This window comes from Microtus oregoni, unplaced genomic scaffold, assembly GCF_018167655.1.
Source record: "Microtus oregoni isolate MIOR12 unplaced genomic scaffold, Mior012 000032F_ref0000030, whole genome shotgun sequence".
Classification (NCBI taxonomy): Eukaryota; Metazoa; Chordata; class Mammalia; order Rodentia; family Cricetidae; genus Microtus; species Microtus oregoni.
The window spans coordinates 16,298,048-16,318,544 of record NW_024543091.1 but is presented as its reverse complement, the minus strand read 5'-3'; the positions used below and the strand labels follow the sequence as shown (position 1 = coordinate 16,318,544).

The window sequence follows — 20,497 nt, the reverse complement described above, 5'->3', positions numbered from 1 at the left end:
GTGGTGGCTGTAGACATGGCTCAGAGGTAGAATGCTTGCCTAGCACATGGGAGGTCATGAATTCAGAACCCTCAGAGCAAACAAAGTGAAGCAAAGCAAAATGTATGCTTCTATCTCATTTAATTTTGGTACTTAGATTTTGTGATTATATTTAGATAGAACTAAAAATACTCCCCCCTTTGCTGTTATTTCTCTCATTAGAGAATAGTGAGATAGTATTACCAATCTGTCCAATACCTTTTTTTAAAAGACAAAATGTCGCTCATCTCCCAAGCTGACTTAATTTTCAGCATGCAGTTCATTTTCACTTGACAAGGCAGGTTCCTGAGCAGTGGTAATGTAGATGTGAGATACTACATCTGGCTTAACAAAGTCCAGTGTTTTAAACAAGATTGTAGAAATGCTTTTGTTTAAATTATTACTTCTGAACTACTTGGCTTTTTTCTATTTAAAAATCTATTTGTAAGATCTGTAGGTGACAACGAGGCTAAAAACTGTAGTGTCAAGCTAGAAGGTCCGTTTCACTTGTGACAAATTAGGAAAAGTTTCAAAAGGTACTTTGAGTATCTTTATTCTGGAATACATAGTTTATTAAAGGGTCTGCTTGCTTTTCACAGTGTAAGTTAATGTACTGGTTATTGAGTTACTGCTGTCTGCATGTCTGTCTGTGCGAGGTGCTAGGATTTGACCATCATGACAGACATTCCATTTTCATTGTTGAGTACATAACTGTCTGTTTCAATTACATACTGATTGCTATTCATACCTCAAAATAGCTTCGTATATTTTTGTGAAAACTAATTTTCCAGTACATTTTGTACTCAGAATATTTGCAAAAAAATGTAAGAATGACTTAAAAAAAAAAGCAGAATGTGCAAGTTAAAATTTCAAGAATTTGTTGCGTTTGTCAATAGGTGAAGAAGGAAGTTTTAGTCATGGGTCTGTCATTGATGGAAGATTTGAAGGTTTCATCCAGACTCGTGGCGGCACGTTTTATATTGAGCCAGCAGAGAGATATATTAAAGACCGGATTCTGCCGTTTCACTCTGTTATTTATCATGAAGATGATATTAGTAAGTACTCCCATTTTGTACCAGGTGATCTTTGCAAAGGCCTAGGAGTCCTCCTGACTATGCGGAGACAAGTGTAGCCTGAGCTGTTTTCTTTCCTAAACTTATTCAGGTTAAACAACTAGAGCTTAATAAGCAGTCTCCATTTAGTAAATAAAGATTCTATGTGGTATGGCAGTTGTCAGCACAGGCCAGTCATCTCTGTTGATACAAAACAACTGATTCTGTTTGAACTGTGAATCAACCAAATCAACTTGAACTGGCAATCAGTTCTGGTATCAGCCGGTCTACTTAATTACAACGTAACATCTGTGTCTGTGGCTTGCTGAAGGAACAATAATGTCATATTTCTTATATCAATTTCTGTATGAATATTTGTGTACTATTATGGGATTTTTAAAATTTTTACATCCACTAAGTACTTCTTTTTAGAATCTTGAAACATTGACTTGACCACAGCTTGGTAAGACTCCAATCTTACCATGGATTTGTTGGGATAATTCTTTTTCTATGTTTAAGGATAGAAAATTCATTTAGATTTTATATTTAAATTCTGTCATTTTCTGTGTTTCCATGGTTATCCAATTATGAGAATATGCCATTAAAATAACACAGAAACACATTCCTGTAATTTCTATGCATCTTGAATACTTTTCTTTCTTTTTAAGGTATCTAGGCTAATTTTTCTAGTTTTGCCTGTTTTCTTGACTTGGCAGCTTCCTCCTGGTTTCATTTTCTTTTCTACAGATAGAAATTTATTATCCATAATTCATTCTCATGCTTAGTAATATGCTGGCAGAAGTGAATTATTTTGCTTATTTTGCTCCATTAGCTCTGACAGTTTCTTTACTTCTATTGACCAAACAGCCTGTTGATTCTGATGGGAGGATAGCCCAGGTTTACTTACAGATGTCCTTACTGTTGTTGCTTGCTGTCTCTTGAATTTATTAATACTGCTTGCTTGTGTTTTTAGTCATCCTTATTTGATACCTTTCCCACTTCACCTCCTCGTATTCCAAGCCCTTATTATTTTTCTTTTGGCCACCAAGCTACAGCCCTCCTCCATAAGTAAGAATGTGGATTCCTTTGCTTTTTTTTTCTGCTGACAGAATTTTCCTTTACTGGGCTTGTGCTTTTCCTTAAGATTTTCTTATTAATTTAGTCTTTTTGCGGTTTTTATCTCCACTATCACAATGTATTGTTTTACAAATGCAAGTTCTGTGGTTTTTGCTTCTTTAATATTCAAGTAACACTTATCTGTGAAGCAGAAAATTTCTAATAAAATGTTGACATCTGTTCCCTAGCAAGTGCCTTCAGACTTAAATTAGGCCTTTCTGGATAAGGAAGTTGGGCTGAGTGATTAGATAGGTTGCTGGTTCTCGCTGTGTTACTGTGGCTGTCCTGCTGTGTGCTTCTCTATTGGTGCCAGTGTCTTTGCTGTGTCTTTGTGCTTCTTACAATTCCTCAGATGGCTTCTCCCTCCTGTTTTCTTCCTCCTGTCAGTCTCTGGTGTACATAGGTTCTGTGTTTTTCTTTACATTTACCTCTTGTTATGTCTTACCATAACTTCCAAATATCTTGTTTATGTCAACATTTCTTAGTAGATATCAGTAGTGGTTTTAAGATGTAGTACGTTTAAGATAATTTTGCTTATAACTTCTCTGTTACGTGGAAATGTACTGATGTCAATATGTAAAAGTTTATAAAATGTTTTCATCACTTTTTACAATAAAATGAATTGGTTTTGTTCTCATACAATGCATTTTAAACTTTATTCATATTAAAAACAGAGTTGTTGGAACAGGAGAGATGGTTTAGTGGATAAAAATGGTTGTAACACAAGTGTGAAAGCTATCCCATTACCCACATAAAAGCCAGACAGGTGTAACAACAGCATCTGGGAGGTAGAGATGGAATTCCCAGAACAAGCTGGCTAGCTAGACTATCCAGAATTGGCGAGCTTCAGGTTCACCAGGAGACTTTGACTCATAAATAATGTGGAGAGCGATCAGGAAGACACTCAGTATCCAGTTTTGGCTATGACACACACACCTGTACACATGCGTAACCCCCCCCCCCCACACACACACACAGATATGTATCACACACAGTATAAAAACCACCTCTAGCAAGCATACCAAACAAAAATACAGAATTGGACTTACTTCTCTTGCAAACTGTAGTTTACTTATTCCCATTCTAGGGAATGGACATGTAAACTTACTTTTAGTTGACCCTGGGTATTGGTGATCCTAAAAGAAGCAGCATTAGTAAGAAGGGTAGTTGTTGTTTAATGTTGTTTGACACTGTATAAAATTCTTTATGTGTGTTAATTATTTCATCCTCAGTAGCTCTGTGAGGTATAGGCAAACTTTATAGGTGAGGAAAGGAAGACTTGGAGTCCTATCTGACTTATGGACACCATCTTCTGTACCATGTGCCCATGGGAAGAAACTGTAAATCCTTATTATCTTTTGCTACTAGGATTTCTGGGGCTTTTCTGAAATCTGCACCCCTCCCCAAATTACACATTTGCATCTATTGCTGTGTTTGACCGAAATCTTTTCTTTTTACTGTTTTCATTGAGCTATACATTATCTCCACTTTCCTCACTCCCATTAGACCAAAATCTGTCCTCTTGCTGTTTTTTTAACTAATGAGAAGAAAGGGTATATTCTTTGATGCATGTTATTATTTCACATAATTATCTTAGTGCCAGTAATTTATTTTCACAACTGAAGTGCTATATGATTGTTTATATACTGTGGCTGTGTATAAGTGAACTTATATAAAGGTTTTGATTAGAATTTAGCTATACTTTCTGAATACTGTTTTTGGATCTCTTGGTATAGATGTCAATCCATGTAGAAAATGATGTTGTTGTTCAGGAGAACATTAGCTGATGCTTTTTCAGCAGAAACACTGAGTAGCCTCTCCAGGTACTTTGATACACACCTGGATGTGATGCTGATCACTACATCAGGTACCAATTCAGGAGTCATATATGCTCCGTTCTTTATTGCAGCAGTGAAAACACTCTCTCCTAGTATTACAGTTATGACAAGATACAAATACTTACTTAAATACTTAGTTCTCTGCCTGCTTATTTTGAAGAAAAAAACACTGCCTGGTAAACTCTAATAGTAATTTTGATATGTGTTCATCTTTGGAATGCTTGACTATTTCCCTATTGGGGCCTTTCATGTACTCTGAGGCAAAGGTCTAAGTCAGTTTTTCTTGTTATATTTTCATAATAATACTTAAACTCTGAATTAAAAACACCTTTTAATTAAGTGTATGAAGCTATGTAGAGAATGTTTGGTTTACTTTTCCATTTAGATTTATTTATTATCTATTTTCCTGTATATGGAATTTTGCCTGTGTCTCTTAGGAATGTAGGTGCCCCTGCTCTCAAGCATGTGTTAGCTATAGCTATATGTACCTACCTTTTTCTTGTGTTTCAGTGAGAAGGCACATAATTTCATGAACTTAAAAGTTAAGATACTTACAACTTTGTTTTACAATTTAAAGATGGACTTCATTCATGTAGAAGGTTTATTTGTGGAGGCTTCAGTATGTTGCTTTTAATACTTTTAAAATATCAGTTATAAGTCAGATGTGGTGACACACCATGCCTGTCATCTCAGCAAATGCTAGATGGAGGCAGGAGAATCAGAATTCAAAGTCATCTTCAGCAAGTGCAAGACCAGCCCAAACTACATGAAAATGTGTCTCAAACATCAAGCAAACAATCTGGAAAGTGAATAAACAGGAATTAGTTAATTCCATATATGTTTTTGAAATTGTTGGCACAATTGAGTTTTATTGGTGACTATGCTTTCCTGGTCTTTTGTGTCACCATGAGATGGTGGTATCAGTGAGATTACTAGCACTGTTAATATTTTATGATGTCAGATTGTAATGTCACTTTTATAACACAAATTTCTGAGGATTACCTTTAAAGTATTCTACTAGCCATACATAGGGCTAGTGTGGAATTTGGAAATCTTGCATTTATTGAGTTGTGACAAGCTAAGATAGACAAGTTATGGGAAATAGTGATGTTGGAACTTTGTGAGCAAGGGTATTAGTTATCTTTCTACTACATGATTTAATTTATAGCTTTTGTTTTGTTTTGGTTTTAAATATTGAACATAGGCACAATAAAAGTATTTGGAACAAATATAAAACATTAGAGAATGTTTTTAACTTTCAAAATTTTTTGTGCATTGAGGTACACACAATCCTAGGCAGGTGTGATGGTTAGTGTTAGATAGATGGAGGTGCTTTTTCGTTGTGTGTGTCCCCTCGCTCACCTGGGGAGATATAAATTTCTCCAACCGTTTTACAGGTGGAAAAATTGAGAAAGCCAGAAAAAATGGCAGTTATTTTTAAAAGCTATAGTTAATTAGAAATCTAATTTAGTTAAAAATTAGATCAAAAGAAGCCAAGGGTATGAGGAACATCTGCAATATCAACACATAGGTGATGCAAGTTCTGAAGATTCCAATTTTGAAGTTCAGCCTGTTTTTCATAGGGAGTTCTGGCTAGCCAGGGCAACAGAACTATACCCTGTCTTTTAAAAAAAAAAAAAAAAACCAAAACAATAAAACAAAAACCAAATTACAACACACAAACAAAAATTTAAAAAGGCTTATTCAATCAGAAACTATACAAGTAGAACTTGTTAAGAAAATTTTAGATCAAGACCTTTTCTGATTTGTTACCATATATGTCTGTATGTATTTATATCTTTAATTATAAAATAAAGTATAGCTGCAGTGATCTATAATGCCTCATTTCAGAAGCATATGATGGTTTAAAAACATCAAAGATCTGTCATAAAACAACTCTAGGAATTGACATTGAATTTTTTTCTTCTGCGAACTGTTTCACTTTTCTATTTTACAGTATTTATTTTACAAAAGGAATAAATTAGTGGGCCTGATGGCTCACATCTGTAGCCTAGAATTCAGGAGACTGAGGCAGGAGGGTTGAGAATTTGAGGCCAGACTGGACTACATAGTGACTTCCAGGATAGCCTGAACTTTATAACGAGACCCCCGTCTTGAATAAATAAATAATATCAACAAGAAGAGCAGAAATTAACTTATTGTACAATCTAGATATTATAGTTGGGTATAATTTCAAGTGTAGTTTTCAGTACAATGTGGTGAAATGTTTGTGAACATTTGATTTGGTAGTAAGAAGACTAAATTCAAAAGATCTTCAAATCTTACAACTGTTCATTTTAAAGATCAGTGTTTTCTTTTGGAGTATTGACAAGTAAGTTGATGCAGCTCTGGGAAATAGTAGCACACATTGGTTTAAGCTTTCTGGAAGAGCAGGTGCCTTATGTGTTTTGGGCAAGTTCTGCTGGATCCTATTTTGATTGTGTCTTTTATAATAGTCTGTAAAAATAGAAATTTAAAAAATGCTTTTTGGAGAACTCACTTAGAAATGGTAGATGATTTCTAGTCATTGTTGGTAGCATGAAAACCAGTAGGAGGCTATTGAAGAGTTGTTTTGTTTTTTTAAATATATGTCTGCATGATAGATGTCTTTGAGAAAGAGACATAGAAACCAGCTGTTGAATGGAAAAATTAAATTCAGCTATATTGGTTTATGAATGTAAAACAGGAAATATTGTCTCAAAAAATACATCTTGAAAGTGAATTCTCACTTAGTGAAAGAATGTACACCAGGTGTGGTGATGTAAACCTTTAGTCCCAGCACTTGGGAGGCAGAGGCCGGTGGCCAGCTTCTGTGAGTTTGAGGCCAGCCTGGTTCACAGAGTGAGTTCCAGGACAGCCAGTGCTGTTACACAGAAGAAAAAGAAATCCTGTCTCAAAAAATAAAATAAAATAAAGTAAAAAATAAAAAAATGAAATAAAAACAAAAATCTAATACTGTAACTTACTGAGAGTGGAACAAACCCAGGAATCCTTAGTTGAATTTAGTTTCCTGGGGTTTGTGACATTGAATTTGAACCTTAAGACTAGAGGTCTTCTCTAGACTGCCAGAGAAAAGAGTCTGTGATTACAGAAACTGTTACCAGCTTGCAACAATATATATATATATATATATATATATATATATATATATATATGTTTTTACTTGCTACAGCTTGTGAACTTGAGAAAATAAAAGAAAAAAGAAAAACAAAAACAAACCATGAGCCACATATTGGCTTTGTCTTAGAGGCACCCACTTACCGCTGTGGACAGGTGTGCTGTCCCAAGTAGCAAAGATGGACATACTGTGTTTCAGTTGTAAATTTTACAATTCACAGGTTCTCTGTTAGTTTTGTACTGCTACTTCAGATTTAAAAAAAAAAGAAAGAAAAAACTTTAAGAGGAAGGATTTAGGTTTATCTTTTGTTCTGGAGTTCAGTCAATGGTTTGTCCTGTTGGGCCTCTGGTGGCAACAGTGAATGTATCATGGTGAGGAGTCTGTGAATACTGTTTACCTTATGTCCTCTGGGAATCCAGAGAGACAGTGATAGGAAAGGCCTTGGATGATACTTCTTCAGTGCTTGCTTTTAGTGACCTAATTCCTGCTAGGTTTTTTCCACTGCCTTTGAGCATAATAGGTGGCCAGGCCTTCAGCAAATACTTCTTTAGCAAGTTTAATGATTACTTCATTTCTTAATTTACATTATTTGAATGGCTGATCTTCTCCTTAGGTCATTGTACACAGTGGTGGATTACTGCAAAGTTCCATCCTTTTAAATTTCAGAATCTAGTGATTCTGTTTATAATTGGTCACAATACAACAGCATTTTCCCCGTTGTTCTGATTCCCATGAGCCTCCCTGCCAACCCTAGCCCTTTGTTCCAAAAGCCAGAGGAAGGAAGGATGTGCTTGAGTCAGCTCTCTCACCTGTTTCCTGGGAGAAGAGTGACATGTGTGCTGCTCTTTCCACCTTCCCCATGTCTCCTAAACTGGGAGTGGGGTTGGTGAGAAAAGGAGCCCTGTCCATTGGAATTGAAGAGAAGCATTTGGAGTCCTTCCCTACCTTCACATTCTTCATCCTTTCTTCTCTTGGTCCTTTTTTTTTTTCTCTTGGTCCTTGCTATTTGGGAAACTTTGGAGTAAATGGAAATTTTCTTAGTTAAGGAACATGTCCCATAATATGGCAATAGTTTTCATATAATTATCTGTCTGTGGAGTTATTGTATTTTAAATTCAGTTCATATTAAGGATTGCATTATTTGATTGGATTTGTTGATCAATAGCTTATTATCAGATTTTAGAACTGCTCTTGTCTATTAGAGAGCTATGGTGAACCCTAGACCTTAATTAACTACATAGAGGTGCTGAAGTGGGTGTTTTGTGACTGGTGGTACGGGCCAGATAACTCAAACTGTAAATATCCTGCCTTAGCAGAGTGGATAATTGAAAGTCAACTACTTACTTCCTCTCTTAGGTGGTGCCTTAGTGTACGTGTGTATGTGTGTATGTGTTATTTATATTTGTGCTTCCTACAACAAAACAAAAGCAAGCGGTTTGTATGCAGAGGAACTGGAGAAAAGGCAGGAACTCTAAAGCCATCTTTGTTTTAAACTGGCTAATGTTCTCCACTCATTGCTCATTCTTTTGAAAGAATCGCTGTTTGGCATTTTCAGGGAACCGCAGTGCATCCTATGATTTTGCATCTCAATGGGGGCTTATTCATTAGTTGAACAAAGGCTTTTTCTAGAAATGAGGATTATATTGTTAGTAATTTTAGAGAGAAAATGTCATTGTCCATTTTTGTAGTTAATGTGGTAGCCAGGGAAAATAGTCTCTTAGAAATTTTAGAAGTATACAGAAAAATTTTTGTGCTTGGCCTTTGTCCTTTTCCTGTCATGAAATTTTGTGCTGACAGAATTTGAAATATATAACAGTGTTTTGTTGCAGAATTTGAAATATATAACAGTGTTTTGTTGCTTTGGAATTTTACCCTAAAAAGATTTCAGAATAATTTATGTATTTATCTTACATAAAATATAATTTACAGAGCCAGGCGCTAGTGGTGCACACCTTTAATCCCAGCACTCGAGAGGCAGAGACAGGTGGATTTCTGTGAGTTCGAGGCCAGCCTGGTCTACCCGAGCTAGTTCCAGGGCAACTAGGGGTGTTACACAGAGAAACCATGTCCCAAAAAAACCAACCAAACAAACAAAAAATAAATATATATATATAGTACAAAGAAATAAAACACTAAATGTTTAAACACTTTTTATTTTAAAATTACAGTTTATTAAATATACCTTTATTGTTTTTCATTTTATGTGCATTGATAACAGTAGGAAGTTTTAGCCTTTTGACATTTAAACATTAGAACAGTTACAGTTTTTCCCATTGATTATTGAAGTCACTTCCAGAGTTCAAGAAGTTTGCAGGATCAGTTTTATGATCTGTACCAAATAAGGTTTGCCTCTTGCTAACTGTATGCTAGTGAAACTGAAAACAGATTTCAGAATGGATTGGAGGTTCCAGGCTGTGTTGGTAAGTTAAAGCTATGGCTACAGGTTATGACTTTTGAATGAGAATAGTCTTTGTTACCAGGGGTATATAGGTAAAGAATTGAATTTAAAAGAAATTTGGTTGGGAGTCAAGGAAGTAGGGTAGGGACAAAGAAGTTACAGGTGAATGCAGTGATAATTATTATCCTTGGTGACATATAAAAGAAATACACAGGAGGAAACTCTCTTATGAGAGTGCACAGGATGGTAGGTGTTGGTGTGTTAAAAGAGTTTATTGTTTTTGAATGATTCATGGGTCTAGAGGGATTGTCTAGATAGGCAATGGTGGACAGAAGATAGGATACTGAAAGTTGAGGTTGTAAAGGGGTTGGTTATCAGTCATGAGAAAGTTCAAAAGTAGGAATGTAGACTAGGGAAAAGATCTATATATTCCAGAGAGATCATCAACATGGATGTTGTAGTTTCAAAGAATTATAATGAGTGATGGAAGTAAGAGTGAATCAAGATCTTAGAAGAAGAAATAAAGGGACGTGACTTTGAGGGCTGCAGAGGCCACAGGAATCTGCACACACACACACACACACACACAAACATATATTATACATATATACATACACACACATATAAATATATATATACATACATAAATATCTATAATCTAACAGCTGTTTTTTTCTTTTAACTAATCCAAGACAGAAAATGGTATATAGCCCTGAGTGCTTATTGAAATGGACAGGGGGAGATGATTTTCTTTCTAACAGTAGGTTGTCCTTAACTCCATGATAAAGGTAAAAATGCTCTTGACCTTTGCCAGGTGATGGACTTTAGAGTAGCTGTTTTTATAAAAACATACTCTTTTGATTATAGATAGTTGTAATCTTTTCACAGTGATGTAGTAGCAAGGCAGTTTTATGGTAATTCTAGGCTGCCTTTTCACTTAGGCATGACAGACAACCTGTTGGATATTGGTTCTGTTAAGTTTCTACTGACTTCCCCTCAATTCCTGCTGGTGGTAGCTCATATGGGCAGTCTGGTATACTCTGAATACTGGTACCTATTTGACTACTGTATGAAGACTGGGAACTCCCTCTACTATCAAGTATATGTAATTGTATACATTGTTACAAATAGATGTGTTTATGTATGTAAATGTATTAACTCATCTTTTTTCAATAGAGAAGGTAAAATGCTCAGTAGATATTATTTGTTAGATTATTTTAGGATTAATGATGAAACATAGCTTGCATCCATAACAATGTATCGATGATAACCAATGCTAATCATAATCTCAGCTGTCACAGTCCCAGACTGAAATATCCCCAAAGAACAAAATTTTTAAAGTATAAAATAGCAAAAATTATATAAACGAGGCATAGTAATGCATAACAAGTTGTCTTAAGGAGGTTAAGGAAGGGGAATCCAGTTCAAACGTTTGTGGCTAGCCTGTGCAATAATGGCCAGGCCCTGCCGCTTCACTCCAAAACCTCACCATTCCAAAAAAAATCTCAAATGTTGATGTCTAAAAGATGAAATCTCCAAAACAAACATTTTCTTGTGTGTGTGTATGTGTAACACAAATAATAAAAATCCAGGGACAGATATTGGGGTTCAAGCTAAAGATTAGAAAAACAAACAGTCAACCACTAGAGAGACCTTTTACCTCTACCAAATCTTCAGACCAAAAGGGTGAGGTCTCCATGAATCCTCAGACTCCACACTCCAGTGAGTTCCTGTCTCTCCCTCTTTCTATTCCTCTCTGCGCCCAACCATATTGCTCCTCTGTTCATCTTCTTAATGCTGGGATTAAAGGTGTGTGATTCCCAAACGCTGGGATTAAAGGTGTAAACCACCACCACCTGGATCTATTTCTGGATCAATGTTGTGTGGCCCAGGATAGCCTTGAATTTAGAGAGAGCCATCTGTCTCTGTCTCCCAAATCCTGGGATTAAAGGTGTATGACACCACTCCCTAGCCTCTAGTGGCCTAACTTTGATTCTGATTATAAACAAACTTTATTAAAATACAAATATCACTATGTGTGTGTGTGTGTGTGTGTGTGTGTGTGTGTGTGTGTGAGAGAGAGAGAGAGAGAGGGGGGGGGGCAAGGAGGAGGATCTAAGTTTGAGACCAGGCTGGAATACATAGTAAATTTTAAATCAGCCTGAACTACATAGGAAAACCCCCGCCTAAAACAAAACAAAACAAACAAAGAAAAACAACCCAAGGCTTTTTTTTTTTTGGTCTGCATTTGCATTTCTTTTAGCTGATGAGATCACCAGAGTTTTCAATGAATTAACAACAGTGTTGTTACTGGCTGGTTTGAAAATAATTATGTGCAGTGTAGGATAAGAGAACATTTGTTCTACAGTGTTGCATTTTGAACCACTAGTATATCATGTGCCAATTTTGTGATTTCTATATGAGTGTGTGCAGAATGGATTTTCCATTCCAAAGAATGCTGGGGAGATGACTCACTCAGTAAAGTGCTTGTTATGCAAGCATAACATTCGAGTGGATCCCTAGCATGCATGTTATGGTAGCTTGAATGTAATTGGTCCCCATAAGCTCATAGGGAATGGCACTATTAGCTGTTGTGCCCTTGATGAAGTAGATGTGACCTTATTTGTGTAAGTGTGACGCTGTGGGGGCAGACTTTGAGGTCTCCTATGCTCAAGCAACATCTAGTTCAGATCACTTCTGTAGCTCCTTCTCAAGCACCATGTCTGCTCATCATGACGATAGTGGACTAAATCTATGAAACTATGAGTGAGACACCCCAGGTAAATGTTTTCCTTTACAAGAGTTGCTGTGGTCATGGTGTCTCTTCACAGCAAGAGAGATCCTAACCAAGACATATCTAATAAACTAGAACAGACAACTTACACCTGTAATTCCAGCACTGGGGAGGTGAAACAGAAGGATCTCTGGAGTTTGCTGGATAGGTGGTTTAATTGAATCAATGAGTTCTAGGTTCATCAAGAGACCCTGTCATCTTCCTCCTACACCCCAAAAAAATCAAAGTGTGTGGTGGTGGTGGTGGTGGTTGGTTCCAACAATATGGCTCAGTGGTTGAGAACCCTGGCTGCTTCCAGAGAACTCAAACTCTGTTTCAGTATCTACACGGCAGCTTACAACTGCCTGTAACACCAGTTTCAGGAGAAGCAGTAATGTCTTCTAGCTTCAGCAGACAGTAGGCATGCAAGTGATGCACAGACATATATGTAGGCAAAGCATTGATACAGATAGAGATAGAGGTAGGGAGGGAGTGAGGGAGGAACAGATATGTAGAAGGAGCTGCGGGCAGGCCTGCTTTTCATCCCGCACGGCTAGCTTAGCCCCAGAATAATCACACGGAAACTGTATTCATTTAAACACTGCCTGGCCCATTAGTTTCAGCCTCTTATTGGCTAATTCTCACATCTTGCTTTAACCCATATTTAGTAATTTGTGTAGCACCACGAGGTGGTGGATTATCAGGAAAGATCCTAACCTGCGTCTGTCTCGGGTCGGAGAATCATGGTGTCTGCCTGACTCTGCTTTCTTCCTCCCAGAATTCTGTTCTGTCTACTCCACCTACCTAAGGGCTGGCCTATCAAAAGGCCAAGGCAGTTTCTTTATTAACCAATGAAAGTAACACATAGACAGAAGACCCACCTACATCACGGATGAAAGAAAGGAAGAAAGAGGAGAGTGATTAAAAAGACCCCCAATGTTGTTCTCTTGTCTCCACATGCAAGCTCACCACATATCACACACCCATACTGCCACTACTGCCATGAACCAGCACAGAATCATAGGACAACAATAGGTGCAGAAATCAAGTAGGGTATACTCCTGTCTACATATGTAGATTTTAGAGGAATTTCAAAAGGAGCAGAACCAAATGACCTAAAAGACAAGCAGGAAACTATCCATCCCTGTGTAATACTTCAACATAAAGCTAGTGCTGTGAAAGTCAGCCAGCTCTCATATGCTTCCTCTGTACAATTGCAGTCTTTCTCTGTGGTGCACTTTTTTAGGTATTGAACTTAAAAAATGAGTATTTTTCATTTTTGTTTTTCCACTGTTTAAAATTTAACATTACTTTCTGTAATTTGCTGAACTATTTATTTTATCCTCATAATATAATACTGAAAATATAACAGTTTTAGACTAAGTCTTTTTTTGTGTGTGTGGAGTTTTTGCAAGTTTGATTCCATGAAAATACATTATAAGTTGGGCATGGTGGTGAGTTCTTTAGTACCAGCACTTAGGAGGCAGAGGCAGGCAGATCTCTGTGAGTTGGCCAACTTTCTCTATCTAGCAAGTTCTAGGCCAATCAGAGCTACATGTTGAGATCTTGTCTCAAAACTAACAAAATCCCATAGCATTGACTTATGTGTAACCATTGTGTCTGTAGATATACATCATCACACTAACCTCATTTAGTGAAGAATTTCTGCATTTGTGAATGATAAATTTCTTTTGAGAACTTGACTATTTGGATAATAGCTGCATACATAATGTTGTCCTGTTTTGGTTTGATTAATCTAATCAGAAGATTCATGTAGTTTGTCACTCACTTTGTATTGGATGCTTTGGATTCTGAAGCTGTATACATACAGTTGCCAAGCATAGATAAGAATTTTTTATATATTCTGCCTATTGACATACTTCTCTATAAATGTAATTCATTTGCTTAGCATTCTTGGACTAGTGGTTGTTGTTAGTAAACCAGAATGCACTGATTACCGTAGTTAGTATTTGCAGATGTATTTTATTGCCTTGCTTTATTGTGAAAAATGGCCTGTTTAATGTTCTTTCATGTTTTTATATGCTTCCCTTTAAAAAGTATAAATAAATGCCTTAAGGAATTTTTTAAGTTATTTTAGTGGCGCATGCTCACAAACACACACGTGTATGTGTGCTTGCAGTATACATGTGTATACATGCATATGTTAGTCATTCATTTTTACTTATTTACCTACTTTACTCATTCGTTCATTTATTTATTTTTGAGGCAGAGTCCAGAGTCTCTTATGGGTATGGCATTTACCAGGTAGGCCAGGCTGACTGGCTAGCATGTAGGGAACATTTTTTATTCAAACCATAGCATCATTCTGCTGTTACCAGGTTGGAGTCTATCAACCATTCAGAAAAAAAAAAAAAAACAACCCAGGGAGGATCATGGCTAGTTACTTCAACTAGAACTTGGTTGTGTGTGATGCTTTACTTGAAGGGAAGCTACAAAGTTCAGTCTACAGACATTAGCTCAGGATATTGAGGAATAGTTTGGTCAATGACATTCAAATTGCTTTTGTTAAAAAATAACATTTTAATTTTTCAGTTTAGTATTTATCAAGCAATTACTGCTTTTTCAAAAAGTATTTAATTTTAATAGTAGTTTTTAAAAGTCTGACTAAGTTAATATGGTAGTATAAAAGGGTCTTTGAGAAATACGTATTTTGTTGAACAGATCATTACTACCCATCTCTGATATATACTTTTTAAATGGTATGTGTTGTTGAAGTATAAAGGAAAGGACTAAGTATGGGAGACATTTAGGGAATATTATTGTAAAACTTGCTGCAAGTGATTTAATCACAGTGGTTGTCTTTTGAAACTCCTAATTTCAGTAGTCACTTATTTGGGAGTAATGGTATCTATGTGCTCTTGTATCTGTCCTTTATTGTCTGAGTATGTGAGAGGGAAGCTTTGAATGTGTCTGAGGGTGAAGGGTGGGGATGTAGCAGTTTTAGAAACTTCATAATTAAAACTGTAAGCCCAGCTCTTTGGAGGAGAGTGCCTAATTTAGTTCAGTAAGAATGGTATCAAATGTTGAATATTTTTCTTCATTAAACTTACATTAGCCTAAGGTAAATGTTAAAATGAAATCTTATTAGCTTAAATATTGATACCAGTCTTAGAAATTTATATAGAAGCACTATGCACAGATTCACAAACAAAAAATAAGAACATGACATACTAATCAAATAATAATTGCTCATCATACTGGAACAGGAATTTAAAAATTTAAATATCACAGTTTATATGGCAAACCATTTTGTTTTTAGAGCTTTGGTTTTTCAGTTGCTTCTGTGGTTACTGGCTGTTATAGTTACTTTTCTTTTGCTGTGAAGACACCATGACCAAGGCAGTTTATGGAAGAAAGAGATTATTAGGGGCTTACAGTTTGAAGGTGAGTCCATGACCATGATGGCAGGGAGCATGGCAGCAGAAAGGCAGGCATGTCTGGAGCAGTAGGTGAGTGCTTACGTGCTGAGACAACAACCACAAGGCAGAGAGAGCTAATTGGAGATGACATAGGCTTTTGAAACCTAAAACACCATAGTGACACACCTCCTCCAGTAAGGCCACACACCTCCTAATCCTTTCCAGATAGTTCTACCAACTGGGGACCAAACATTCAAGTATAAGAACCTGTGGGAGCCATGTTTGTCCAAACAACCACATCAGCTAAGTCAGCAGCAGAATCCATCATCTTCTACATTGTTGTCTTGTAAGAAATAGAATAATCTTTTCTTTGCTTAAACTTTTTAATATTATAATTACATCATTTCTCCCTTCTCTCAACAAGCAAGATGTGAGGTAACAAACCACAAACCTTGTGGTAAAATATAAAATAAATGAAATGGGTTAATTTAAGATGTAAGAGCTACCTAGGAATATGCCTAAACTGTTGGCCAAACAGTGTTATAATTAGTATAGTTTTGTGTAATTATTCAGGTCTGGGTGGCCAGGAAATGAAAGTTCAGTCTCCATATTTACATAATGGCACCCAGCGTGGGGCTCAAACTCACAACCCTGAGATTAAGAGTTTCATGGTCTACCTACTGAGCTATTATGATTTATTACCTCACATCTTGCTTCTTGGGTGGCTACATGGTGTGTTTGACTCCACCTTTTTTCTCCCTGCATTCAGTTTAGTTTTCCCATCTAGCTATATTCTGCCCTGCCATAAGCCAAAGCCGCTTTTTTATTAACAAATGGTAATAAAACATATTCATAGCATACATGGGGGAATCCTACATCAGTATATAGTTAATAGTATGATTCCCAATGGCATTTTTAGATATCCTTATTGTTATTTTACCTTCCTTTTGTATTTACCTTCCTCCCCACTTCCTAAAGAGCCTGCCTTTCCCCATTTCCCATATTAGATCTTTTGTATCCTTCTCTTTCCATTTATCCTATCCCCATCTTCCTAAGGAATTCCTCTTTTCCCATTTCCCTTACGAGATCACTGTGCCCTTCTGTTCTCCCTCTCCCCATCTTGGCAATGGTTGTGTTTTACTTTCCTGGTTTGTACAGTTACTGCTGAGGCTTTTCAGTGCATACTGTCTCCTACCTGTATCTTGGCATTTTATTTTGTCAGTTCTCTTATTAATTGTGGTTATTGAATTGGATTGTAAAATGTGTTCTTAAACTAAGGAGAATCTTAATAAGAAAGAAGATTGTAGATTATTGAGAAAGTAGAATAAACACTTAAATGACTCACTTAAATTACATAGTTTATTTGAAATCAAAACCAGTTTAGCTGAGGATAAATTAATACATGAAGGGAGAACAAATGATACCACAGTTATTAGTTTGTGTAGCATGGATTTGAATTATACATGGGATAAATTTAAAATCAATCTACTTTTTTTCATGCCATAGAGTATTTTTGGAGAACACGTATCTGAGCCAGTTAGTATTCATAGAAGGACTTCAAACCAAAGATAGTCTTATGTTGGCTTTACTGTGCTCAAATTGGGGGGAATTTGTACATTTGTAGTGTAGGAAATTTAATGTACTAAAGGGAAGTAACAAAACGAGGTAAATTGCAGTTTTAAGATGCTCTGTTCATTAATGTGGGAAAATTAAGTCCAAAATAAAGAGTGGTTATAGTTCTGTTTTTGAATTCAGAGGTTGTCCACAGATTAAAAGCTAGAACCAGGAGTCCAAGTCCCTAGTACAGTGCCTTTCGCATGAATGTTCATTAAACATTTATGACCTTCATTAATTATGATACTCAGTTTTTAAAATTTATTTCTATTTGGTGTGCATGTTGCCTCATGTGTGTCTATGCCTGGTATCCACAGAGGCCAGAAGAAGACATTGGATCTCCTGGAACTGGAAGAACAGACAGTTGTGAGCCACCATGTGGGTACTGGGAATTGAACCAAGGTCTTCTGGAAGAGCAGTAGGTGCTCTTAACCACTACACCATCTCTCCAGTTCCAAATTAGGATAGTTAATTTTTAACTGATAATATGCTGTCTCTGTCTAAACATGTAACAATGATATTTCTTCTGCTTTAGATTATCCCCATAAGTATGGCCCACAGGGAGGCTGTGCAGATCACTCTGTCTTTGAAAGGATGAGAAAGTACCAAATGACTGGAGTAGAGGAAGGAACACAGGTAAGGATTTCAGCATTTGTTAAACATAAGACATGGAAATGTACTTGGGCAAGTGTTTCTTCTTTTCACAATATGTTCTAGGAGTTAGTAAACGTTTATACCACTGTTATGAAATATTTATACTCATTTAATGTTCAAAAAGGCCATGCACATAATTTAGCAGTAGTAAGGAGGTAGTGCTGATCTCCCTTTTTAAAACTGAGTCTTGAGTCTTTGGACAAACCAAGATGATTATTCACCCTAAATAAAAGCTCAGTGCTGTTGACATTTTAATTGCACATTGATCTTTTCTTTTTATAGTCATAAACAATCTATGCTATGTTATCATGCCCCTAATTTTTTACACCATTTAAGTGTCCAAGCAAAGGCTAGATAAACACTCCAGGAGAATAATAGACTTTAAGAATATGTGCAGCTGCCCATGGTTGTGAGCACCTTGCTGGAATCCCAGTACTTGGGAGACTGAAGCAGGATGAAAATGCAGTGAATGTGTTCTCAAGTTCTTAAATTTTCTGTGAAATTTTAAAAGTATATTTGATTTTATTAAGTAAAGGATTATATAGTTACTAAGTTAACTTCTTCCTCTAAAAGATAGGAATCTAGAAAGGTGGAAAGTAAAAATATATGAGATAAAATTTTCAAACTCTAATCAGTATTATATATACTTTGTTAATATTGAAGTAGATTTCAGGTAAGAAAGCATTAGAAAAATATATTTTTAAAGATTTTTGTTCTCTTTTGTTGTAATGTTATACTATAACTTCAACATATATAAAGCTGTGCCTGCATCTGTAGCTCACTTGTTGGATACTGATTTCTTAGCACATGGGAGAATAGACAAGATAAGAATTTCAAGATTGTCTTCAGCTCCATTTTGAGTTTAAGACCAGTTTTGCTATATGAGGTTTTGTCTCTGAACAGAATAATACAGCTGAAATTGACTAAACCAGAAGGAACAGTAGAAAGACTATATGACAGAGATTTCAGTTCACTTCTTAGGGAATAGTTGGATAAAGAATAAAACCCAATAAAGATATGGAAATTCTGAATTATATGATTAATAAATTTGACCACTTAATTTATGTTATCTCCTCTACTTGGGAATCTCCTTCACACTTAAGGCTAACTTAATTTAAATTTTTCTTCAAAAAATATTTTCATTTTGGAGCATTCAGGTTTTTCTCCTGAAGTTTTTTTTTTTGTTTTGTTTTGTTTTTTTTTTTGTTTTAAAACTGTATATGCAGTTTTGAAATGTAGCTGAGATTAATATTCAGATCCTTTAACGGTAAATGCATCTTTAAAATGTAGCTGAGATTAACATTCAAATCCTTTATGTATGAAGTAACATGATTATAAATATGAACTGTATAACACAAACTTGTGCATATGAAGTACTTTTCAGTCATTTTCAAGCTAAACAGACTGGCATCATCTAGAAACCACCTAAATGAAAGTCTCCTGAGGAAATTAGTATTAAAGGCATGCTTCCTCCAAGTGTACTATTTAGGACTGTAGCTTTTTAATAGTATTGATTTCTCCCTCCCCCATGGCTGGGAATTGAATTTAGGGCTTGTTCATGCTAGGCAAGCACTGTACCACTAAGCTATATCACTAACCCAGTAGAATTTGTTTTTACCACTTAAAATTCTTTTTAAAAATTATGTGTCTTTATTATATAGTCTCTATATTATAAATATATAGAGAGAATGAAATTATTATAGTAAAGCAAATTAACATTCATTATCTCACTGTTACTCCTTTTTTTTGGAACATAATTTAGCATTTATAGTTTATATGAATTAACAGGGAATTGTCCAGGGAGAAGGAAAATATAAATTGTTAATGTAAATTTGGAGTTGTGGATTAAAATTTAATTCAGATTCTATGCGACTATCAAATTAGGTTTAAAATGATGTTTTTGATGTTATAAACTTTGAGTGTTTGAATTCAACAGTAGTGTAATTCGTTAAAGAAATACTTTCTGCTAAAGCTATTAGGTGATAATGATATAGTGCAAGACACACACAATGAGGTTCCTTTTCAAAAACTTACATTCTAGTGGTTGAAGTAATAGTGATGAGTTGTGGACAGAAATTAAACAAATAATAAATATAAGTTTGTCCTGAATAAGGAAGATAGATAAATGAAGTGACATAATGATTGAACTGACAGTCTCTACATCTGAGGGAAGATACTAATCAGATTGAGAGAGACAGCATAATTATATACTAAGAAAGACCGGAGACAGGCAGGCTGTGTACTGGAGAACCATAGAAAACTCCTATAGTTAGACTTTGGAGAATAGGCCTTGGTCATATAGGTTCTTTTCTGGAAGCAACATGGAAAGGGAAAGTGGTTGGTTGGTAAAGAGAGGCTGTGTGACAACTGATCTCATGGAGCAGAATTGAAAGATTTGTCCTTTGAGTAATAGAAATTCAGTGAAATATAGTATGCAGGTGAATACATTTTCTTTTTCACAAGGATTACAGTATGAAAACCAGTTAAAAGTCCAGAGATGGTAGGTAGCTTTAGCTGGAATGTCAAAGCTATAGAA

General features: G+C 35.8%; 1 protein-coding gene across 1 annotated transcript in view; it reads left to right on the top strand.

The window, feature by feature from the left end:
- Adam10 (ADAM metallopeptidase domain 10) overlaps positions 1-20,497 on the top strand; it is a 103,773-nt gene that overhangs the window by 44,892 nt on the left and 38,384 nt on the right. Inside the window, exons 4-5 of the mRNA XM_041679534.1 lie at positions 915-1,073; positions 17,843-17,943. Coding sequence (XP_041535468.1) covers positions 915-1,073; positions 17,843-17,943 — 260 coding nt within the window. The remainder of the gene's footprint in view (positions 1-914; positions 1,074-17,842; positions 17,944-20,497) is intronic.